Genomic DNA, 25274 nt, shown 5'->3' on the forward strand with positions numbered 1-25274 from the left:
GGTTAAATCCATCGTTCTTTTGCCCACTACACCACCCCAGTTTAGACATGGCCATATGCAAAGCAAATCAGTCTTGACCCTGTGCCTCATGGGAACAGTCCAGCCCGAACTGCCAAGCCATGTCTTCCCTGGACCGGAATCAAGCATCCTAGGACCGGTTTCTGGCTATCAGCCGTCATCAGCCAGGATAGCTTGACTCCAGTGGCGTAGTGAGCACGGGTCCCACGTCTGGGAATACCCATCCCACTTAGGGCGAAAAGCGTTACAACAAACAATTGATGGACGGAATGCTGACAATGCAGACATTCTCCCCCAGTCAAGAGATCTGGGTTAAATCCATTGTTCTTTTGCCCACTACACCACCCCAGTTTAGACATGGCCATATGCAAATCAGTCTTGACCCTGTGCCTCATGGGAACAGTCCAGCCCGAACTGCCAAGCCATGTCTTCCCTGGACCGGAATCAAGCATCCTAGGACCGGTTTCTGGCTATCAGCCGTCATCAGCCAGGATAGCTTGACTCCAGTGGCGTAGTGAGCACGGGTCCCACGTCTGGGAATACCCATCCCACTTAGGGCGAAAAGCGTTACAACAAACAATTGATGGACGGAATGCTGACAATGCAGACATTCTCCCCCAGTCAAGACATCTGGGTTAAATCCATCGTTCTTTTGCCCACTACACCACCCCAGTTTAGACATGGCCATACTAGCCCAAAATAGCCATAAGGTTTTACAGCTTATTGGCTGGTTACGTTCAGGGCAGGATAAATCAAGCGGTTAGCGCGTTGTCTGCCTGCTCCGTCCTCATATTTAATGCACACGCTTGCTGATGTTTTAAACATAGACATAATGTGTTATTGCTTGTCGCATGGTACGGTTCACCGCAAGGCAATTCACGAAGGTGGCGCGATGCCTGCTGGTTACTTGTTTCACGCTGCTGCATTATCAGGACCGCTTTCAGGCCGCTTGTTCGGTAACTCACGATGGTACTGTAATTTAAACCTCATTCTGGCATCAGAGACAGAGATTGGCTGGCGCTGGGGCGGTTCGGATACCCGGCAGTGTTGCACAGAGGCTATTGGGGATGGGGAGTGTTTGCTATTTCAGGGCACTGACGGATCATGAGGAATAGTGCCCGCCGGTTGGCGATGGAAGCGCAGCCATCGTTGGCTATGTTTGCTGGGTATTAGATTGCACTGTCTAGAGCAAACACGGAAACAACTCCCTCTAGGGACACGAAATATTTACTCAAAATGTTGTTACCGCGTGGGTGTTACCACGTGGGTGTTACCGCGTTGGTGCTACCATGTTGGTGTTACCACGTTGGTGTTACCACGTGGGTGGTACCGCATTGGTGCTACCGCGTGGGTGTTACCACGTTGGTGTTACCACGTGGGTGTTTATTGCGTTTCTGATGTTTACCGCATTGGGGTGCTACCGCGTGGATGTTACCGCGGGACTGTTACCGGGTGTTGCCAAGTAGGTGTTAACAAGGAGAGTTACCATATAAGGGTTAACACTTAGGTGTTGACAAGTGGTTGTCACTGTGTGAGTGTTACTGTGAGTTATCAAAGGGGCTGTTACCGCCTGAAGGTGGTTGCATTGATGTTACCACATGGGCGTTATTGGGTAGTACCACGTAGGTTTTACCGTATTGGTGACCGTGGGGTGGTTACTACATATTATCATGTCTATCGGTGTTACAGCATGGGTCTTAACACGTGTTATAGTGGGTGCGTTACCGTGGGGTGGTTACTACATATTATCATGTCTATTGGTGTTACCGCATGGGTCTTAACACGTGTTACTGCGTGTGTGTTACCGTGGGGTGGTTACTACATATTAGCATGTTTATCGTAGCACGACTGCATCGCATGATACGCAGGAGTAAGGCAGGAGATCACTTAATCTCCCTGTGCCTAACAAATATGAATGTGTCATCATATAATGCGATAGGGCTAGAGGTTCCGATATATGGGACGTCATTTCGTGACCAAGTTGTCTGACTGTGATTTTAATGAGGATATGTTTGCTGGTCAAATAATAAGGTACAAGGTAGCAGTCAGAAGGCACACTGTGCGATTCGGCGCAGATCTTGTGATCTGGCTCCAGTTTGCATTGGGAGCGAGTGGACTTCAGGCTGTCATGGCCAGATTTCAATGTTCAGCAGCTAACGCAACTGGTGCTATGCTAAGCGCTCTCATTTGAAAGTCTGATTTCAATGTTCCGCAGGTAATGCAACTGGTACTACGCTAAGCGCTCTCATTTGAATGTGCGATGACAATGTTCCTCATGTAATGAAACTGGTATTATGCTTAGCACTCTCTAAGTCTCTCTGAAAATCTGATTTCAATGTTCTTCATGTAATACAACTGGATATGCTAGGCGCTCTTAATTGGCTTGATTTCAATGTTCCTCACTTCATGGAACTGGTGCTATGCTAGGAGCTCTTAATTGGTAATATGATTTTCAATGTTCCTCACTTAATGCAAATGGCGCTATGCTAGGCGCTCTCATTGAAGTCACGTACAATGTTCCTTATGTAAATGGAACGGAGGCTATGCTGAGCGGTCAGAATTGAAAGTCTGATTTCAATGTTCCTCAGGTAAATGCAACTGGTGCTATGCTAGGTGCTTTTAGTTGGTAATATGATTTTCAATGTCCCTCACTTAATGCAAATGGCGCTATGCTAGGCGCTCTCATTGAAAGTCGCATGCAATGTTCCTTATGTAATGGGACTGAGGCTATGCTAAGCGGTCAGAACTGAAAATCTGATTTCCATGTTCCTCAGGTAAAAACAACTGGTCCTAAGCTAGGCGCTCTTAATTTGTAATATGATTTTCAATGTGCCTCACTTAATGCAAATGGCGCTATGCTAGGCGCTCTCATTGAAAGTCACATGCAATGTTCCTTATGTAATGGAACTGAGGCTACGCTAAGTGGTCAGAATTGAAAGTCTGATTTCAATGTAAGGTTTTAACAGCCCAGATTCGGGTCAGCCAGCAAGGTATATATACGGTATATTACCCGTTATTCTTGTAGTTCCATAAACAAAGCCTTGCGAGTGCGAACATATCCCTGCTTGTTAAAGCATGGGCCTCTTGTCACACCTTCGAGAATGCAATAGGCACGTGGGTGCTGTTACAAATATGAATTACGAGAATGTTGTCAAGTAGCCATAGGCACGCGGGTGCTGGTACAAATATGAATATGAATTAGGAGTCTGTTGTCAAGTAGCATCTATGCACCCATCGCAGGTACACCTATGCATTGGAAGCTGGTTATGTCACACTATAGCTCGGCACCTGTGTGCTGGCACACGTACGCAAGATATGCCTGTGGATTTGTCACACAGTACCTATGCACCCTTGTGCTCATACACTTATGATGAGTTAAGTATTGTATCACACAGTATCTCGGCACCCTTGTGCCTGAACGCTTAGGCATTGGTATGTCAGTGTTGTGTCACACTGTACCTATGCACCCTTTGTGCTTGGGCAATCAAGCGTTATATGCCTGGGGTTAGTCACCCCCTTGTGCTAGTACACTTATACTATTAATGTATTGTGTCACACAGTACCTCAGCGTCCTTGTGCCCGAATACTTATGCATTGGATGTCCATGTTTGTGTCACGGTACCTATGCTTGGGTGCATTCCAGCATTAGATGCCTAGGTCGTAGCATACAATACCTATGCACCCTGGGCTTGTACACTTTTTGCACTAGACACGTATATGGTGGCACACAGTACCTATGCATCCGTTTTGTTTGCGCATTTGATGTCCGCGTTGTCACACCGTACCTATGCAACCTGGGCTGAGGTTGTGGGTGGAAAAAGGGGGGTACAGTCTCATGAGGTAGTCAAAAGGCCTTGCATGCAAACCCCATCTCTATCCAAAGGCTAGGTGCACTAATCGTCTGTGCTTTATGTTCCTTTATGTATGGAGGATCCATGAAGGTGATACCTGTGAGGTGATCCACACCGCAATGACGGCGAGATGTCAGGGCCACTTCTGCTACGTGGCGATGGGTCACGCCTCACTATCTTTCAATTCAAGAGTCATGGGTTTAGCCATCCAAGACGCCAGGTTGGATTCGGCTAACTTTGGGACCCACTCCTTTAGAATTGGGGCGGCCACCGAGGCAGTGGCAACGGGTTTAAGGGAGGAGCAGGTCAAGAGGATCTGTAGGTGGTCCTCTAACTGCTATAAGCGCTATGTGCGGCTGCACATGCTGTAGCCCATTGGTTCTGTTTCATGTGAATTGCAAGTTTCTTTATCCTATGACTCAGGGAGAAGTTTGCATCAGTACACTGTTACATAGTATCATGTCAGTAGTGTAGGTTTTAGCCTGTCAGTAGGGCAATACACTGACGGATGTTCTATTTTCATGTTTGCTTGCAGTTTCACGAGGCCAGGGTACGTAAGTTGGGAACAAGAATAGAGTTTCATGGACAGGGCAGACTGTGCGTGGGGCAATGCAGGGAACTGGTGAACCACGCTTTAAAAAGAAAGTAAGGGACCACCAGCAATCCGGATCCTGCACCTAGGGGGTAACGACTCGGCTCGCCTGGGACGAAGGGTTTTAGTTGAGTCCAGGGGCAGGCGAGTTACAGGGCATGACCTTCCTGGTGGGCTGAGGGGGTGGACAGATAGTTGGGCAACTATGCTGTCCTGTGGCGGAAAGGTCATGATTGGTAAGCATAGTCTTCGGTCCTTAGCGGTCAGAACCATGTAACTCCAGGGGCAGTGACAGCCGGTAGGTAGGCTGTCGGGGTGCGGGGGCTGGGGAGACACTCTTTCCAGTGGACCTGTGGCCACCCTTGCACACGCATGCGCATCAGGGTGCAAGTATGCAGAATTTTGCAGCCCCCGTTATGGAGTTTAAGGCACAGGGCGTAGGGGGGGCCCGGGGTAGAATATCCGTCCAATAAGCTGTACCCCCTGCGCAAGCCTACTCCGGCGGAGCAATTTGTAGTTTGCTGGGATCTAGAGGCTGCGAGTCATTGACCTTGCTGTAGGCTCTAGAGAGGACACGCAGAAAGTGAATATATGCATTGTTAGATTTACGGTAGGAGTGTTGTGTGTATTAGAGTTTAAGGTTAGCCACGTTACATCATCTGTCTAACAATGTATCCAGACTTTCTGCAAAATTGCACATAATGTGAAAAAGTAATGTTTTTTAATTTTGTAATAAATATGGCCGGGGGTTACACCCCTAATCCAAAAGATGGTGTGGTCTTATTACTTGCCTTGAAGGAGGGAGACCCCATCCGTACAAGGGCTGCGGGTCCAAAAGGTAAATAGGGGACTTAGGGAGTACCAGGCCATATGGGCAAGGCCAAGCACTAAATTAGCGTGCGCCGCCATTATGGTGGTCGCACCGGTCCCTGGGGGCAAGGAGGAGGTGGGAGCACTCCCACCTCCCCTGAGCATCCAATAGGCGGCGTGCGGAGGGGAGTGAACCGGAAGCACTTTAGTGCTTCGGGTTTACGCGGGCATCCAACTTTTGGTACCGACCGGTTTAGACCGTCTGGCCCGTGCCTCCGCCCCCCCTTAAAAGGGGGTGCGGGGAGCAGAACAGTCTCTTGTTCCATTGCTCCCCACGGGCACGGCACCCAGGCTACCAGCAGCCCGTAATTTGTTTTCCCCACCCACCATCCCCTAAGGCAGGCATTTTAAATGTGTTTGTCAGTAATGTATTTGCTTTGTTCTTTTAACTTTCATTGCAGGTATCTCAGGAGATAAGATTTAATGTAAATATGATGATTTGGTGAATTTGTAATAAAATTGTCAATATTTGTAAATGTGTCAGTACAGGACTTTTAATGCAGAGTTATGTAGTTGAAATGTGTAACAGTTAATAAAATGTCAGTACATGAAATTTTGTTTCAGGTAATAATGTTGTATTTAGTTGTGTGTGTCTCCGGTCAGGCAGTAAGGTCATGATTGGTAAGCATAGTCTTCGGTCCTTAGCGGTCAGAACCATGTAACTCCAGGGGCAGTGACAGCCGGTAGCTAGGCTGTCGGGGTGCGGGGCCAGGGGGAGACACTCTTTCCAGTGGGCCTGTGGCCACCCTTGCACACGCATGCACATCAGGGCGCAAGTATGCAGAATTTTGCAGAGTTTAAGGCGCAGGGCGTAGGGGGAGCCCGGGGGAGAATATCCGTCCGATAAGCTATACCCCCTGCGCAAGCCTACTCCAGCGGAGTAATTTGTAGTTTGCTGGGATCTAGAGGCTGCCAGTCATTGACCTTGCCGTAGGCTTTAGAGGGGACATGCAGAAAGTGAATATATGCATTGTTAGATTTACGGTAGGAGTGTCGTGTGTATTAGAGTTTAAGGTTAGCCACGTTACATCATCTGTCTAACAATGTATCCAGACTTTCTGCAAAATTGTACATAATGTGAATAAGTAATGTTTTTTAATTTTGTAATAAATACGGCCGGGGGGTTACACCCCCTAATCCAAAAGATGGTGTGGTCTTATTACTTGCCTTGAAGGAGGGAGGGAGACCCCATCCGTACAAGGGCTGTGGGTCCAAAAGGTAAATAGGGGACTTAGGGAGTACCAGGCCATATGGGCAAGGCCAAGCACTAAATTAGCGTGCGCCGCCATTATGGTGGTCACACCGGTCCCTGGGGGCAAGGAGGAGGTGGGAGCACTCCTACCTCCCCTGAGCATCCAATAAGCGGCGTGCGGAGGGGAGTGAACCGGAAGCACTTTAGTGCTTCGGGTTTACGCGGGCATCCAACTTTTGGTACCGACCGGTTTAGACCATCTGGCCCGTGCCTCCGCCCCCCCTTAAAAGGGGGTGCGGGGAGCAGAACAGTCTCTTGTTCCATTGCTCCCCACGGGCACGGCACCCGGGCTACCAGCAGCCCGTAATTTGTTTTCCCCACCCACCATCCCCTAAGGCAGGCATTTTAAATGTGTTTGTCAGTAATGTATTTGCTTTGTTCTTTTAACTTTCATTGCAGGTATCTCAGGAGATAAGATTTAATGTAAATATGATGATTTGGTGAATTTGTAATAAAATTGTCAATATTTGTAAATGTGTCAGTACAGGACTTTTAATGCAGAGTTATGTAGTTGAAATGTGTAACAGTTAATAAAATGTCAGTACATGAAATTTTGTTTCAGGTAATAATGTTGTATTTAGTTGTGTGTGTCTCCGGTCAGGCAGTAAGGTCATGATTGGTAAGCATAGTCTTCGGTCCTTAGCGGTCAGAACCATGTAACTCCAGGGGCAGTGACAGCCGGTAGCTAGGCTGTCGGGGTGCGGGGGCAGGGGGAGACACTCTTTCCAGTGGGCCTGTGGCCACCCTTGCACACGCATGCACATCAGGGCGCAAGTATGCAGAATTTTGCAGAGTTTAAGGCGCAGGGCGTAGGGGGAGCCCGGGGGAGAATATCCGTCCGATAAGCTCTACCCCCTGCGCAAGCCTACTCCAGCGGAGTAATTTGTAGTTTGCTGGGATCTAGAGGCTGCCAGTCATTGACCTTGCCGTAGGCTTTAGAGGGGACATGCAGAAAGTGAATATATGCATTGTTAGATTTACGGTAGGAGTGTCGTGTGTATTAGAGTTTAAGGTTAGCCACGTTACAGCATCTGTCTAACAATGTATCCGGACTTTCTGCGAAATTGTACATAATGTGAATAAGTAATGTTTTTTAATTTTGTAATAAATACGGCCGGGGGGTTACACCCCCTAATCCAAAAGATGGTGTGGTCTTATTACTTGCCTTGAAGGAGGGAGGGAGACCCCATCCGTACAAGGGCTGTGGGTCCAAAAGGTAAATAGGGGACTTAGCGAGTACCAGGCCATAATGATTTTTGTAATGGCTGTCAACTATCCTGGTTGTGAATGCGAGTTGGCAGGTGCGATTCTGCTGTATGATCGCCACAGGCAAAGGGGCAGGGCAGGACATTAGGACCCTGTTGGACTGCCAGAGGTCAGTGACTCTAAGGTCACTCCCTGGGGGTGGGCTGAAAGGAGGAAGAGGAGGCTTCAGGGGGAGATATAGGGTGGTAGAGCAGCGTGCAAGGGAAGACATGCTGTATCGGAGCACCTGGAGACAAAGACAAAAGAATAAAGATGTTCACTTACCTTTGGTCCGGCATCCAGTTTTTGGTCCATCAACACGACAACTTCTAATAGTGCCGGAGGTGCAGTAGCACCCGAGCCGAGCAGGGAGAGAGACTCACTGCATCCCGTGCTTGGCAGTCATTTACTACCCAGCTACAGTGGGGGGCCCATTTTCCCAGGTTATATTATGGCCCGTCCACTTACTACGCAAGTTCTAGTTGGAGGCTGTTCGACGTATACATTGGGCCCATGTTTCCTAAACAGTTGAAGATGAAGTACGCTGCCTCAAAAGGCTGGAAGCGCTGACTACAATGGAAGCTTTGATGCGCTCTAATGCAAATTACAGTGTTTACTCACAGGAACTTCCTCAGCTCTTTTATAGTAGCTGAACGTTTTAAACACATATGGGACTGGAGCTGGATTTGCGCAGCACTAGGTGTAGAAAATGAATAGATTAGGTCCCTTCTGGAGATATTTCAGTAATAGAGCCACTTCTGAATGTTGACATATAATTTTCTTCTGAATAGTTCATCACCTTACTCTACGATGCTGGCTGTGGCGAAAACCTAATTACATTAGGCGATAGATACGTTGTATACTCAGTTGCAGGGAATATTGTATTAACTAGTTGAACAAGCTAAGCTAGTTCGACTCGTTAATTGCTTGATATGTTTAAGACCGACTTAACATTTTAGCTTAAGGTTCAATGCAGGGAGTGGTCAATTAAGGATACATTTTGGTCTCTGATGTTTATTGCGCCCCAAAACACTTCGGGTGCCACATAATCGCACTTTACCTTCTTGCAGTCTCCCATCAGCAGCAGCCGCTCCCCCTGGAAAGATGGTCTTGACATAGATGCCGATGGGGCCATAAATGCTGTCCTTTCCTCCAACAATACTGAAGCCCAGCCCCTAGTTAGCAATAGAGACAGAGATTAGGGTTCATGACCTATTTGTATGTTCTCAGATATGCTTTACACCTCTAAAGGACATTTTGCAATGACAAAGAGAGTGGCACCTGTTGTGCGTGCTTGAGCGAGATCACCATTTCCTTTGCACCCACCACCTTCGTTCGCTCACTACAATGACGTCATCCCCTTTCGTGTGTGTGCTTGTGAGCTGCTAGCATTAGTGATATGCTATAATCAGTCATTAGAACTGCAGACGAGCACTGATTGAATCAGAGCATCACTGAATCACCCAGGCATATACTGACAGCTTCCCCTGACTGTCACCCGTTCATCAAGACCTTGTCATCCGATATTAATCAACGCGTCCCATTCAAAAATCGGATGTTTCTCTGCTTCACTGGCCTTACACTAACTCGAATACAATGTGAATTTTTTGTATTTGTAGACAACTGGCTGTTTGTCAACACATTAAAGCCAAGATGTACAAATTATTTATGTGTTGCAATAAAGGGAGAGAGCAGAACAGCGTCATATCTACCAAAATATGACTCCGTCTTCCTCTCTTCCTGCACTGGTAGGTTTTCGGCTGGCAATGGCATGCGCCAAACCACAAACCCTTGCGCCAGAGAGCAAGGGGGAGTGAGTTCTGGAAGCAATTGTTTTTGTACTGAAAGGAACCCTTTCAGTACAAAAACTATCCTGTAACGTGTTCCTGCTTTCTATGTGTGCTGAAAATGCAGTGCACATGCGAAATTGGAGAAACGAGTAGAAATCAGTTTGGTTTCTTATTCCACACCATCTGTGAACCGAAACCTCTCTAGGGCCATTGGAGGAAATATAGTGTGGATGTAGGGAAAATTAAAGGTATCTGATTCAGAGCGCTGCAGTCTCACGTTCCTCTGACACCGTCTACTGCAAGCAACCACAAGTGGTTTGGGGGCAAAACAGACTTCATGCCTACACACCCCCTGACCGTGCTCAAGAGGTGCCACCTGCAATGACAATTTTCTGACAATTCTGACCATAATTGTGTTAGTTAAGAAGGCTGCAAGTACTGGTCAAACCTATTCGAGCATCACTAATGTGTCTTTTACGGTGAAATTTACCACAAATACAATGATTAAAATGAAGGTCCTATTCCCACAAGGTATTTCGGAGTACGTACAATACTTCAAAATGCAATTCACAAACCTCCAGCCAGTGAGCTCCAACTCTGCCTCTCTATTATTTTCTGTATGGAGATCTTTGCCCTAGTAAATCTATATGTAAGCTTAGTATTTAACAGTATATTTTGGAGGGACAGGGGTAAGTGGTGGGAAAATAGGGAATGATTGATCCAAAAGGGGAGGATTAAGGGAAATTGAAGAATTGGATTAGAGAGGGACATACTAATACAAAACTGTAAGAAATTGGATTATTGGCTGAAAGGAGTGAGAATCCACTTCAAATAATAATTACAATACTTGTCTGGGTGAACCACAAAAGTCACTAAATCAACCTGTGCTTATCTCTCTGGTAGGGTGTCACGAAACCAAAAATGTGCAAGGTATTTATGCAGCACTCAAGCACTAATAACACAATAATTAAAAAAATCACAGCACATGAAAAATCTAACCTCAATAAAAAAAAAACAGAGTACTACAACAAACTAAAACAATTCAATCAGTAGTACCTAAGTTATGCATTTTTAACATTTATGGTTAAAAGTAGTGCTAAAAAGATGCAAAGTGTCAACTGCGGGGATCTAGTTGGAATGGATCAGGGCAAAGTCACAAGTTCAGGCCAAGTGTAAAGAGCATGGGCTGGATACAGGAGCAGGTTTGTCTCACTGGACGTTTTACCTTCACAACTTTGATGGGATGACAGTGCAGCTCTGTGGGGCTCTGCGTCACCCTATGTTGCTACCCGTGGGATTTGGTGTGGCTTTAAGTCAGGAGCTGCGCAGTTCTGCAAGGCTCTGCACCAGATCTGCTGAGGCTTCCAGTCAGGAGCTTTGCAGTATGGCTCTATGGGATCTGCGCCGCTCGACGTCAGATCTGATGAAACCTTTGGTTTAGAACTGCACGGCTCTGTGAGGCTCTGAGTCGGATCAGGTGAAACAATCAGTTAAGCAGGGAGAAGCACACTCTGACTCCAGCCAAGGGCCAGGACCTTTCAAGACAGCACTTGGGGGCCCCCCGAACAAAGACATTTGGACTATCAGTGAAGGGCCTGTGACCCTTGGTAAAAGAATAAGACACTGCCAGAGAACTGCCAGGAGAAACCTCAATTAGACTGGACGGCTGACCTGCTGCCTGTTGGGCTAGGGAAGGGACCCCCGCATAGCCTAGGGAACCCTTGTGCTGGCCAACCTGTGTGCACCTCTCTGGTGTGCCCCAGTGATCCCCCAGGAGGGCTGCTGAGGCCCCTGGTCCAGGCCAGTAGAGCGTTGGTCAGCGCTTCATGTGCCCTGTATTTGTCTCTGCGGTGGAGACAGGCTGAGCACTTTACTGGGCTGAAATCAGCATCAGAGCGCTGTTTGCTGCAGAAAGCACGTAGAGGGTTCTGATGAATGCCCCCTTGTGTGTGGAGCCCCAAAAGGGGAGAGCTTGCCGTTGAGGGAGGGCTCTCCCCCTCCCATCTGGCAACCAGTGTGCGTGTCGGTGCACCTACGGATGAGCGATGTGCCTACGCACCCGAAGAGCGCGGTGGGCACTTTTCATTTTCTCAGTTGCCTGCACCTTTTTCATGGCCCTGCAGCCGGGGCTCTTCTACGTGGCCCCGGGCTGTAACACGGAGCAGCAGTAGCGAGGAATCCCAGTCAGGAATTCTTCTGAGATGCCAGGGCAATGCTGACATCAGGGAGGGCGGGGTCCAAACACCAGAGGACGCCAGAGCCTCACAGGCTCCCACCAGCAGCTGCTGCGCAGAGAGTTAAGGTAGCTGACCATCGCTGCGATGTAGTAGTCAATGCAGCCAAAGCCACACAAGAAGCTTTGCTGAGCCTCAGTGGGTTGCCATAGAAACAAGGGTCTGTGTCTGGAGACCCAGAGCAGGATTGTGCTGCCTCCGGCAAAGGAAGAGTCTGCCGATGTCCGTGAGGCTGCCCCAAGTTGCGGAGTCCCTGTGGGCTTGCCAGAGTCTGCTCCCGTTCTGCTGGGGAAGATCAGAGAGGACTCTTGAGGCCGCTGCAGGACCCAAGGTGGTCTATGATCTTACCAGAATCTGTGGGCACTGCGGGCCACGCTCATCGGGTAACGAAGGCTGCACTGCGTGGTTGCGGGCATCTTCAGTCACTTAGGTGCATTAGGTAGCAGCTGCACTGCACTTGTGGGCAGCTGCCTGGGTATCACCTCACGAGTAGGGGGCACCTCATCCTGAGGCTTGTGCCCATTGCAGGTCGAGTCCATGATGGGCCCCCGATCTGGAACTGGCTGCAAGTGCACTGAAACTCGTAGGGACTACGTCTCCAACCTAAACAGCGGCGTGTCTCATGGCCTAAAGACTATAAAGAAAGAATATTTTGGGATCATACTTTGCCTAATGGTGGGAGAGTAATCGTGATGCATGAGATGTTATGACACTATGGCTAATGTGTTGTTTCCTGATGACTAGTGCAACTGAGAAGCCTTGCTTCAGCACATTACATGTGTTATGATGAATTGCCCTATGGCAAAGTGGTGACGATTTATGGTTTATGCATCCTTATGATTAGCGCCTGGGTGGTGCAGTGATTCATGTGATAATGGTCTGTAGTGTTTCATGTATAATATAAAGTGATATTTTTATATACCACTGTGTGGAGTCTGGATGCTCTTCATGGTCTTAAGGTGTCTTCTGTCATGAGCAGGGTCCAAGTGAGCAGGGTCTGTTGAGTGGGGTCACTGGGGGAGGGAGCTGGAGCGGTCCAGAGGTCTTTGTTGTCGAAGTTGTCATAGATCGTCTTAATCTTGAGGTGAAAAAAGTTGCTGAGTCTGTTGCAGAGGTCTTGGGAGGGTGGGACATCTGTTGTTTCACTACCGGTTCTGGCGAATTCCTTGATGATGGAGTTCTTTGGAGTTGGCGTTGTTGAGGATTCTGTCTTGGAGGAAGTTCTTTTTTGTGGATTTGATGATGTGCTGATGAGCAGTGATGGGCATTCAGACACACTTATCCTTCCTGTGTTGTGGCTGTCTAGAGGAATTCACAAAGTGTAGCTGTCACCCACCCGACCGTGATTAAAGTGGCATTTATAAAACAGCAGTGCTAAATCCAACTTCACCAGTAAGGAGGATTTATCATTACCATTCCAAACATATGAAACATTAAAATGCAACTCTTCTCTGATCAGGAATTACAGCTTAAAAGTGTATTAAATGAAATAGGCAGTTTGTCACTACCAGGACATGTAAAACAAAAAGGTACATGTCCTACCTTTTAATTACAAAGCCCCATGACCTTACGCTTACTTAGGGACTACCTTCGGGGTGATTATATGTAATAAGGCATAGCAAGTAGTTTTAAATGCCAAGTTGAAGTGGCAGTAAAGTGCACAGACTGGCACTGCTTGGCAGGCCTGAGACAGGTTTGAAAGGCTACTTCTGTGGGTGTCACAATCAGTGCTGCAGGCCACTAGTAGCATTTGAAGTACAGCTGTCTTCAAGGTGTAGATTGAGGTCACCCACAACATTGAAATTGGCAGTCCTGGTTGCCAATGTGGCAGCCAGGTTGGTTACTGCTTCCACGAAATTTTTTGATGGACCTGGAGGGTGATAAATCAGTAACCCCAAAAGAGTAAAGTTGCAATTAAGGGTGATTTTAAACAGTGCGCTTTCACAGTCCACAATAATTTATTTGGTAAAGAGTCTGGTGTAGCAAGTTTTGAAAATAATTGCAATACCTCCTCCCCGGCCCATTCTATTCTGTTTCTTAACAGTATAGCCCTAGGGCAGGGCCAGTATTGGCTCAGCATCTGTGTCTGCTGTGAGTCAAGTCTCAGTTAGGAAGAGGATGTCAGCTACCTCATCCTGTATTAGGTCGAACATCTCAGTGTAGTGTTCTACAAGCGAGCAGCAGTTTAAACTGAGAAAATTTAAGGTGGGAGAAGATGGTGGTGTAATGGTTGCATCTACCTTTGTTCTAAAACCGCAGTGCTCGCAACATAGGGGGCATTCCGCTGGAACCCACTTCTGGTTGGTGCATTGATTGGTCAGTTTTCTAATGAGCAATAGCTATTTGGGCGAATAAGAACACCTGTGGAGATCTAAACGGGCAGCATGCTTGGTGTCTGGCATCATCAAGGCGCGAACGGGCGCAGATGGACTTCCCTTTGGCGCGCCGCTGGCGCGCCCGCTGCGCATCCATGCTGTAGCCGGCATGAAGTAGCCGGGGCACAACAGGCTCCTCCTGGTCTTGCTCCTGATTGGCTCAGAGTCAGCTAATCAGCGCACTGCCAGGCCGTAGCAGGAAGCGCAAGAGCAATCAAGCAAAACAACAAAGTTTGCACAAAGTGAGTAAAAGCACTTAAAATGATGGCAGTGAACAGAGCAGTAGGGGCAAGTCAAATTAAAAAGGAGAATTGAGATCTATGCGTCCGCGCTGTAGCCGGCGGCACAACAGGCTTCGTCTGGTCTTGCTCCTGATTGGCTGAGAGACAGCCAATCGGCACACTGACAGGCCGTAGCAGGAAGCAGAATAGCAGTCAAGCAGAACAACGAAGTCTGCACTAAGTGAGTAAAAGCAATTAAAATGATGGAAGTGAACAGAGCGGCAGCGGCAAGTCTTATTCAAAAGCAGTATTGAGATCTGCGTGTCTATGCTGTAGCCGGCATGTAGTAGCCGGGGGGCACAACAGGCTCCTCCCGGTCTTGCTCCTGATTGATTGAGAGTCAGCCAACCAGCGCACTGCCAGGCAGTAGCGGGAAGCAGAATAGCAGTCAAGCATTACAACGAAGTTTGCACAAATTTAGTAAAAGCAATTAAAATGATGGCAGTGAACAGCGTGGTAGCAGCAAGTCAAGTAAGAGGAACACGCACATATGGTCTGCGTGGGTGCCTCTGATGGTTGTTCTGCCTTCGGTTTGGAGTTGGAGGTTGAGGTGCTCCATGACCGGTGTAGCGTCGTCTTCAGTGGTGGTGCAACTGATAATGGTGATGCGGACTCAGTGATTGTTGGTGCGTCCCGGTGCATCATCTTGCCCATGCCCCGGCTTCTTCAATGCCATTCCCCAATTCACTGCCCCACTCGCCATTGACTCCAAACACATCTTATTCAATGACCTCAACTTTCGCCTAAATGACCCCGAAGAGACTAACACAGCCAACCTCCTTGAAATCATAAGTAATATCAGCTTCACCCAACTGGTCACTGACCCCACACACAGCTGGACACATGCTTGTCCCAATCTTCCCATAGAGCAAGAGTCAAGTATAGCCATATCACTTAACTCACCTGGACTTATCACGCCATAGTCCACTTTACTATCAAAGGAGTACCATACACCACCACCAAGACCCCAAGCTCACCCACCGCAGCTAGAACAAAGTGACAAAGCCCTAATGGACGGATGCCCTCAACACCACCCAACCTGACCCGGCAGCCAACATCAAACAGGCCATCAAGAACCTCTCCACCTGGATCACCAAATGCACAAACAGAGTCCGCCCTCTCAAACCCTCCAAGACCAGTAGTTCCACCAATCAAGCCAGCTGGTACACACCAGAACTCAGGGCCACAAAACGCAACTGAAAACATCTACATAGATGATGGCAAAGATCCCACAGACCAAGCCACCTTCCTATTAGCCCTCAACAAATGCCATAACCGCCTAAAAGACACAAAAAAATGTGCCTTGGCAGGCTGCATCAAAGCCAGCTCCAACCACAGAAAGGAACTCTTCAATACTGTAAGAGAGTTCTCGTGCCTACCAGCCACCGAGAACATACTGCCCCATCCCAGGAAATCTGCAACACCCTGGCGAACTATATCCTCAACAAGTTATCCCGCATCTACAGTAACTTCGAACCCCAACTTACAGACCTCCATTGCCTCTGCACGCCAACTGACGCCACCCACAACCTTTCACTCACTGCACGGGAACAGTTCACCACGCAGAGCACCACAGCCATCATGAACTCCATCCATCTTTGAGGACCCACGGACCCCTACCCTCACAACTTCTTTAACCTTGGGAGCCAGGAGATCAGCACTGAACACACCTTCATTCTCAATGCATCCATCACCATGGCCACCTTCCCCGACCAATGGTAACACAGAACCCTCCTCAAAAAACCGTCCGCCAACCCCATCTCTCTGCTCGCCTTTCCCCCAAAAGGCCATCAGCTGACAAAAACCAAACACCTGGAGATCAACAACCTGCTAGCCAACTCCCAGACCGGCTTCCATGCCAACCACAGCACTGATACCGGCCTGATTGATGCCACTGATACATCAAAACCGTCCTCGACAGGGGAGACACAGCACCTCCGATCCTCCTCGACCTTCAGTAGCATTTGACACCATATCCCAACACATCCTTACCAAGAGACTTCACCACATCAGGATCCAGGGAGATGCCCTTCAAATGGATGGCATGCTTCTTCATAGGACAAACCCAGAGAATCCCCCTACCACCCTTCACGCCAGAACCCAAAAGCATCATTTGTGGCGTCCCGCTAGGTTCATCCCTTAGCCCCACCCTTTCAACACCTACATGATGTCCCTGGCCAACATCATCAGAACCCATGGCCTCAACATCATACTCTACTCAGACAACACCCAGCTCATCCTCTCACTCTTAGAAGACGCCTCAGGACCAACTTCCACAACTGCATGACGAGCATTGCCAAATGGTTGAAGACCAACTGCCTGAATTTCAACATGAACAAAATTGAAGTGCTGATCTTTGGAAACAACACCTTTACATGGAATGTCACCTAGTGTCCTTCTGCACTCTGGCACACACCAACACTGACAGACCACGCCCACAAACTTCATATCATCCTGGACAGCAACTCACTATGAAACACCAGATCAACCCAGTTGTCTCTGCTTACTTCCTTACCTTTCGCATGCTCCAAAAGGTCTTCAGATGGCTCAGTGCTGACACCAGAAAAACCGTCACCCAAGTCCTATTCACCAGCTGACTCGACTACGGCAATGTGCTCTATGCAGGAATCACCACCCAACTCTTAAAGAGAGTCCAGACAATAGATAACTCAGCTGCCAGACTCAGCCTCAACCTCTCTAAACTAACCCACAGCACCCCCCACCTCAGGAACCTCCATTGGCTCCCCATCCAGAAAATATGCCAATTCAAGATGTGGATACATGCCTGCAAGGCCCTCCATGACCAAGGACCAGGATGAATCAACCACCACCTGAACTACCATCAATGCTCCAGACACCTGCACTCTGCCTCCCTCGCCCTCGCTCACTCTCCCTGCATACATCGAAGCCACAGCAGAGAACGCACCTTCTCTTACCTCGCCTCCAAGTACTGGCACGACCTTCCCCTCCACCTCCAAACATCATCCTCTCTCAGAGAATTCAGACAGGGACTCAAGACTTGGCTCTTTGACAGACCGCAGCAGGATCCTAGGGCCTGGATACCCTCACGAGTGATTAGCCACGCTCTACAAATCCTGATTGATTGAATATCTGTACAAATACTGTAGTGGGTGACATAATGAGTGCTGCAGCCGACTTGTAGCATTTCATTTACAGGTCCAAGATACATCTAGTGGCATATGCTAGGGACTTATAAGTAAATTAAATATGCCATTAAGGTGTATGCCTATTTTACCATGTTCAAAAGGGAAAGCACAAGCACTTTAACACTGATTAGGAGGCGTAAATTGCATAGAGGCCTATGGCCAACAAAAATGAGGTCAGCAAAAAATATGATAGTGAATGCAAACAATCTGATGGAATACCCCAAAAAAGATCGTTATTTCCAACAAAAAAATGAACCCACATAAGTGTAAGACAATTGTAATTCACAAACTATGTGGCTGTACTGCTCGATTTTCTCGGCCTTCTTGTGTTGAAGGGTGATTAAGGTGACTTCAGTCTCTTACCATCCAAGTCTAAAGGGTTAGAGTAGTGAATGGAGCCTATTTACTAGGCACTCAACATGATCCTGTGCTCTTCTCCATAGATCAGGGCTTGTACACATAGCCTAGGGGATAGATTCGTTAGTATTAGGGATAACCTGTCTTGTAGTGAGGGTATTTCATGGAGCTGTGCTGAATTCAGGCCTGGTAGGCCTCAAACGGGAGAGACTCCATCTTTCTTTCTGCTCCGGCAGCTTGGGATGCTTCTAGGTCAAATGTAATGTTTTAGTTATGAGGTGTTATTCGCTTGGAGAGAACCGGTTCAGGCCGGCCCTTATCGAAGGATTGTATTTTTCTTCATGCCGAAGACACTACATCAGGCCGGCCGGCTGGGAACGTGTCCTTGGTACGGGGAGGTACAAGAATTTGGTGGGCGGCAGGTTACGGGCCGGAATTTTCCATGAGGAAATGCACCTCTATATTAGTGAAAGTCCGAGGCAGATACTGGCACTTGCTTCAGTCCGTAGGCGGCATCTAGCCGTTAGCAGTAAAGCTACTACTTATTCCAGGGAAGACAGACGCCATCTTGAAGGCGGAGAAAAACCGAGAGACAGATACTCTCCTAGCAGAGTAGCCAGAGAGGAGAGAGTAGCCGATAAGGAAGAGGTCCCAGTGACTCGGAGAAGGGTGACTTCCAGGCGAGCCGAGGCACAGACGAGAAGGGAACCTAGATGACCACGGAGTGCAGGCTACACACTACTAATGTGATGTCGACCCTTTCTTATTAGAGTGTACAACTTAACCTTTCACTTTTCTTTGTAGGTTATGTGTTATATTGTAATGTTATGTGATTGCGTATGTAATGAGTAATAAAGTACCCAGTTTGTAGTGAACCAACATGTGCTGCGTGTTCTTGTATGAGAGGGTAGCCTATTCTTCTAGTAACCCTGCTCAGGTAAGTGGTAACTGAATAAGGGAGAGGAGCCCCTCGAACCAGAGAACAGGCCGTGCTCGAACTGGCAGTTCTTGTGTGATCTGATAAATAGTGAGACTGATTCCCTTGTTGTATGTTATGGTGATCATAGGATGAACTTGTGCTGAGGCTGCCGTTTGGGTAGGAAGTCCTGGATCCGTCTGGGATCGTGAGGCTGAGGCTGCCGTCTGGGTAGGAAGTCCTGGGTCCGTCTGGGATCGCGAGGCTGAGGCTGCCGTCTGGGTAGGAAGTCCTGGGTCCGTCTGGGATCGCGAGGCTGAGGCTGCCGTCTGGGTAGGAAGTCCTGGGTCCGTCTGGGATCGCGAGGCTGAGGCTGCCGTCTGGGTAGGAAGTCCTGGATCCGTATGGGATCGCGAGGCTGAGGCTGCCGTCTGGGTAGGAAGTCCTGGATCCGTATGGGATCGCGAGGCTGAGGCTGCCGTCTGGGTAGGAAGTCCTGGATCCGTATGGGATCGCGAGGCTGAGGCTGCCGTCTGGGTAGGAAGTCCTGGATCCGTATGGGATCGCGAGGCTGAGGCTGCCGTCTGGGTAGGAAGTCCTGGATCCGTATGGGATCGCGAGGCTGAGGCTGCCGTCTGGGTAGAAAGTCCTGGATCCGTATGGGATCGCGAGGCCGCCACTTGTGTCTGAGACTGCCGTCTGGGTAGAGAGGTCTGGATTCGTATGGGATCGCGAGGCCGCCGATTATAGGTCTTGATATATATATAGTAGGAATTCCCTGTCCTTAGGTGGTATATACATGTGGTTACTTATTGTGAATAGGCCCTAGGGAGAGGGTAACGTTCTGGCTGGGTTAGAGAGGCTCTGATGAGCGGGTTCCATCTGATCCGAAAACCCAAGCAGAACATTTGGCGTCACGAACCGTTTACGAAACCTGTGTGCGTTGTGGTTGTATCGTGTTTGCTTTTGGCGCGTGCGTGGTTTCGTTTGTATATTATTTGTATATCGTTGTGTGTATAGTTTTTTTCTTTCTTTTCTTTTTCTTTCTTTTTTCTCTTTCTTTTCCGAAGATGTTTTCTAGAAGGTCGAAATCTACTTTTAAGTTGCCCGTTGATATTCCCGGCTGGGATTCAACGCCTTATGAAGCCCTAGCCCGTGAGTGGGCTGATTCTACTGGTTTGAGTGAGAATTGGAATTCTTTTTTGGAGCTGGCGGAGCCAGCTAATGTGATTACTTGTTTACAGAAGGCACCCGTATCGAAGGGTGATGAGATTCCCGTTTTGGGGCGCAGAGGTTGGATTGTTCTGTCTGCGTACCGGATTTTGCATGAGAGGTTGTTGAAGTTACAGAAATCGCATGAGGATGTGGAAGCGAACTTTGTTGAGATTCAGAATGCTCATACTTTGTTGCGATGTCAAAATAAGTTGCTTGCTGACAAACTTGAGACTTACCAAACTATTGCCGAAAGGGCGGCTGTGCGGATTGCTCGTTATAAATACAAGAATCGGCGTGGTCGGGTTTCGACGCGAAAGGTGCGTCTGGTCGTGGCGAGCGCCGGACTAGATTGGAATCCTGATGAATGGGATGGTAATATCTGGAACTCGAGTGATTCTTGTTCCTCGGGTGAGGAGTCTGCCAAGCGCGAGTCCTCTCGCTCCGGCCGTGGTTGTAGATCTGCTTCTTGCGCCTCTGATGGTGCACCCCATACTTGCGCTCGTCCTTCGAGTGGGGTCGATGCTTCTTGCACTGATTGTTCCTCTACATGTCCTGATCGAGCTCCTTCTGATGCTCGTCCCGCGGTCTCGGCGCACCCGGTTTTTCGACGGAAGTTGCAGCATGCTCCCAATGCTCCGAATGGTGTTTCTTTAGACTCTTTGGAGGATTTTACTCAACAAGAAATTAGTGATATTTTGCAGCGATTTCGGCAGCGAGCTGGTGAGACCTTACTCGCTTGGATGGTGCGCCTTTATGAACTGGGCGCTGCTGGCATTATGTTGGATACTGGCGATTGTTTGAAGTTTTGTTCCTTGAGTTCGGATTCTACTGTGCAGGATCATTTTCGTAACTTTCATGGTGGTGGTCAAATTTCTTTGCTTCAATTGGCGACTGAGGGTTGTAATCAAAAATATCCTACTGAGTCTGATTGGCCTGTGAATGACAAGTCGTGGTATACTTTGCGCGACGCTGCACAACGTCTCAAAGAGGAGGTGATGAAAACGGCAATTTTTCTGGGTACTGCTGACAGGTTGCTTGATGGTTTGTTGACATCTTCTGTGAGGAATCGTATTATTCGTTCTTCCCCTGTTGCCTATAAGCAGGTCATGATGACTTTATTGATTAATCAGACTGGTAACACGTTATCTATGGTGCTGGAATCGGTACGCCAACTCGGTGAGTTGGGTGAGTGGTTTAAACCTGAACGTCAGTCCCGGCCTGACACTCGTACTCCTGGTGACAATAAACTTACTAGACGTGATATCTTTTCTGGTCTTTTGGCCGATGGTGTGCGGAGGGAGGACATTGACGGTGAGACTACGGCTCGTTTGTGGGAAATGTTTCGCAAACGTGGCTTGGATCGAAAGGAGGGTGCCCGGCGTGTTCGGACGACTGAGTGTGATCGTGGTTGTTCTGACGGGAGCGGTGATGACGACCGCCGTGGGCGCTCTGATCGTCGTGATGATCGACGTTATGTACGTGACTTCTCCCCCCGTCGTGAGAGAGATGGAGGGAGAGAGGGGGAAAGAGAGAGGGGGAGAGATGATTATGTTAACAGCAGACGTAGAGATGATAGGGATCAATCCCCTGAGTTGCGAAGGAGAGAGGATCGACACAGATTGGCCGATCGAAACTTGCAGTACAATGCAGAGGACAGGAATCCATTTCGTAATGGAAATGGATATGAACAGGAGGTATCGATACCTAAGAAACGTGAGAGTCTTTATCCTGATTTATCCTGGTACACAGAATGCGGTAAAAATGACTAGGAGATAGGTCAAGCTCCAGTACACAGATGGGCTCACAGAGATAATAGACCCTATGTAGATATTGATATTTATTGGAGACATCGTAATATCCAAAGGGCCCGAGCATTGGTAGATACAGGAGCGGAGGCCACTCTTATTCATGGAAAATCAAAGAAGTTTAAAGGTCGGCCTTTTACAATTACCGGATTAGGTGGAAAGGAAACTCCCGCAGTTCAAACTTTACTTGAAATAAGAATAGGTAGAATTCCTAGAAAAGAATACTCTGTATTAGTGGTGCCACTCTTAGAATTCATAATTGGAATTGATATTTTGAAAGGAATGACTTTGCACTTAGATGATGGATGTTACCAATTTGGAACTAAACATTATATATCGTCCAGACCTGTACGGGTTGGTCGTTTAAGAATGCCCCCCATAAAAGTTCCCCAGGCGACAAAAGTGGTTTGTCAGAAGCAGTATCGTATTCCAGGTGGTCATGAAGAGATTAGTACCACTATTCAGGAGTTGGTGGAGGCAGGAGTTATAACCCCAGTTACTTCTGCTTGGAATAATCCTGTTTGGCCTGTGCGTAAGAGTGATAATTCTTGGCGCATGACTGTTGATTATCGAGAATTGAATAAACACACACCCTCTTTGACTGTTGCAGTACCGGATGTTATTACCCTAATTGAAAGAATCCAAAAACATCCAGGTACATGGTATGCGTCCATTGATATTGCTAATGCTTTCTTTTCGATTCCGATTGCCCCTGAGTGTCAGGAACAATTCAGTTTTACGTGGAACGGGCGCCAGATGACGTTTAGAAGTCTTCCTCAGGGCTATGTGCATAGTCCTACGATATGTCACCGGCTGGTGGCAGAGCATTTGGCTGAGGTACCGGTTCATCCGCAAATTCAGATATGTCACTATATTGATGATATTTTGATCCAAGGCGAAACACAAGAGGAAGTTCAGACCCAATTGGACAGAGTCATTGAGTGCCTGCGTGAGAAAGGTTGGGAAATCAACCCGGATAAATTACAAGGTCCGTCCCAGGCTGTGAAATTTTTGGGTATTAATTGGCATGAGGGGCACCGAGAAGTGATCCCTCAGGTTAAACAGAAAATTCTTGATTTTGCAGTTCCAAGGAATAGGAAAGAAGCCCAGAGCTTCATTGGTTTGTTTGGTTTTTGGCGCCAGCATATTCCTCATTTGAGTCAAATATTGGCCCCTTTGTACCGTGTCACTCGTAAAAAGAATGCATTTGAATGGGATAAACCACAGCAAGATGCGTTCAGTCTGGCAAAAGAAGCAATTCAGCATGCTCTGGATTTATGGCCTGTACGTGATGGTGATGTGGATTTGAATGTGTCTGTACAAGGCCTTTATGCGAATTGGAGTTTGTGGCAGAAACAAGGCAGGAGTAGAGTACCGTTAGGTTTCTGGACCAAAAAGTTGCCTGATGCTGGTGAGCGTTATACACCTTTTGAGAAACAGTTACTTGCATGTTATTGGGCTCTGGTGGATACCGAGCAATTGACTTTGGGACATGATATAGTTTTGCGACCTGAAATTCCTATCATGCAGTGGGTTATGAGTTCGCCGAAAACTCACCGAATTGGACACGCTCAAGAGGCGAGTGTGATTAAATGGAAATGGTATATACAAGACAGGGCACGTGTGGGACAAAAAGGAGTTGCATCTTTGCATGAGCAGGTGGCGCGAGCGCCATCGACTGAGACTGAGAGTGAATGTTCCGTACCTTTAGTACAGGAGTCTCCTGTTAAGTGGGGTAGACCTTTTAATGATTTGTCCGCAGAGGACAGAAACCATGTCTGGTTTACGGATGGTTCAGCAAGGTTCATAGGGACGAAACGGCACTGGAAGGCGGTGTCCTATAATCCGATCACACAAAAATTGCTGAGCACAACTGGTGAGGGTAAGAGCAGTCAATTTGCTGAACTCTATGCTGTTTATCAAGTTCTGAAACAAGAGTTACCTGGTACATGTCATATTTTCACCGATTCCTGGTCTACTGCCAATGGATTGGCAGTTTGGTTACCGACTTGGCATTCCCATAGTTGGAAATTGCATTCAAAAGAACTGTGGGGAAAAGAATTATGGCAGGAGATTTGGGAAATGCTCCCACAGAGTACTGTTACAATCTTCCATGTGGATGCTCATACCCCGATAGACTCTCTTGACAAATTTTTTCATAACATTGCAGATGAGAAATCTAAAATTGCTGAGGCAGTGGTGGACAGGCAAGATTCTGATATTGCGGGATTGGCGAAATGGGCCCACCAGAAAGCAGGACACTTTGGAGAGAAAGCCACTAGCAGGTGGGCTGCTGATCGAGGAATTTATATTCCCCTAGATTTAATCAAAAATGTTATTCTACATTGTCCCATTTGTCAGCATATCAGGCAGCGCAAAGTGCCCCAAATTATTAAAGGTCATTTACATCGCGGGAAATTGCCCGCTCAAATTTGGCAGATTGATTACGTCGGTCCGCTTCCTATGAGTAGGAATTGTCAATATGTTTGCACTATTGTTGATACATAGAGTGGCCTGTTGGTGGCCTTTCCCTGTAAGCAAGCTACCCAATTGAATACTATTAAAACATTAGAATTGATTATGATGTATTATGGTGTGCCATTCCAAATTCAATCTGATAATGTATCCCATTTTCGTGGAAGATTGGTACAGGAATTCTGTGTGGAAAACAATATTGAATGGGTGTTTCATATACCATATTATCCACAGGCCTCGGGTCTTGTGGAGAGGTTGAATGGCCTGCTGAAAGACCAACTGCGTAAATTAACAGATGACAAGTATAAGAATTGGTGAGACTTTTTGCCTCAAGCGCTATTGATTTTGAATAATCGTCCTTTTCTAAATGCTGAATCCCCACTTATGCGTTTGTTTCCTCCGAATGTTGATGTTAAGCCCAATGAAATCAGAGAGACTGTGATGTACTGGGAAATTACTCCCGGAGCTTTGGCTCCATGTAGAGCGACCCCAGGGTCGGCAGGTTTAGACTTGCATGCCATGGATGACACCGTTATAAAAAGTAAGGATCGGGTCATCATTGAAACTGGTGTTGGTGTTCATATACCAACTGGGAATTTCGGATTAATCGCCCCTAGATCGGGGCTGGCTGTAAAAGGCATTCAGGTGCTTGGAGGAATCATTGACAGTGATTATCAGGGAGAGATTAAGGTGCTCCTGCTGAATAGCAGTGAGGTTGACTTACTAATACATCAAACTGACCGAGTGGCTCAATTGTTAATAATACCTGTTTTCAGTGGTGAGATCGCAAAAGGCACTGCCCCAACGTTGCTAACTGTACGAGGCCAGAAA

At 47.7% G+C, this 25274-nt stretch overlaps 1 protein-coding gene across 1 annotated transcript in view; it reads right to left on the reverse strand.

Moving 5' to 3' along the window:
* Positions 1-25274, reverse strand: part of IL16 (interleukin 16) — a 482340-nt gene that overhangs the window by 290552 nt on the left and 166514 nt on the right. The window contains exon 6 of the mRNA XM_085644300.1: positions 8889-9003. Coding sequence (XP_085500426.1) covers positions 8889-9003 — 115 coding nt within the window. The remainder of the gene's footprint in view (positions 1-8888; positions 9004-25274) is intronic.

Source organism: Triturus cristatus, chromosome 3_1 (genome assembly GCF_964204655.1).
Source record: "Triturus cristatus chromosome 3_1, aTriCri1.1, whole genome shotgun sequence".
Lineage (NCBI taxonomy): Eukaryota > Metazoa > Chordata > Amphibia > Caudata > Salamandridae > Triturus > Triturus cristatus.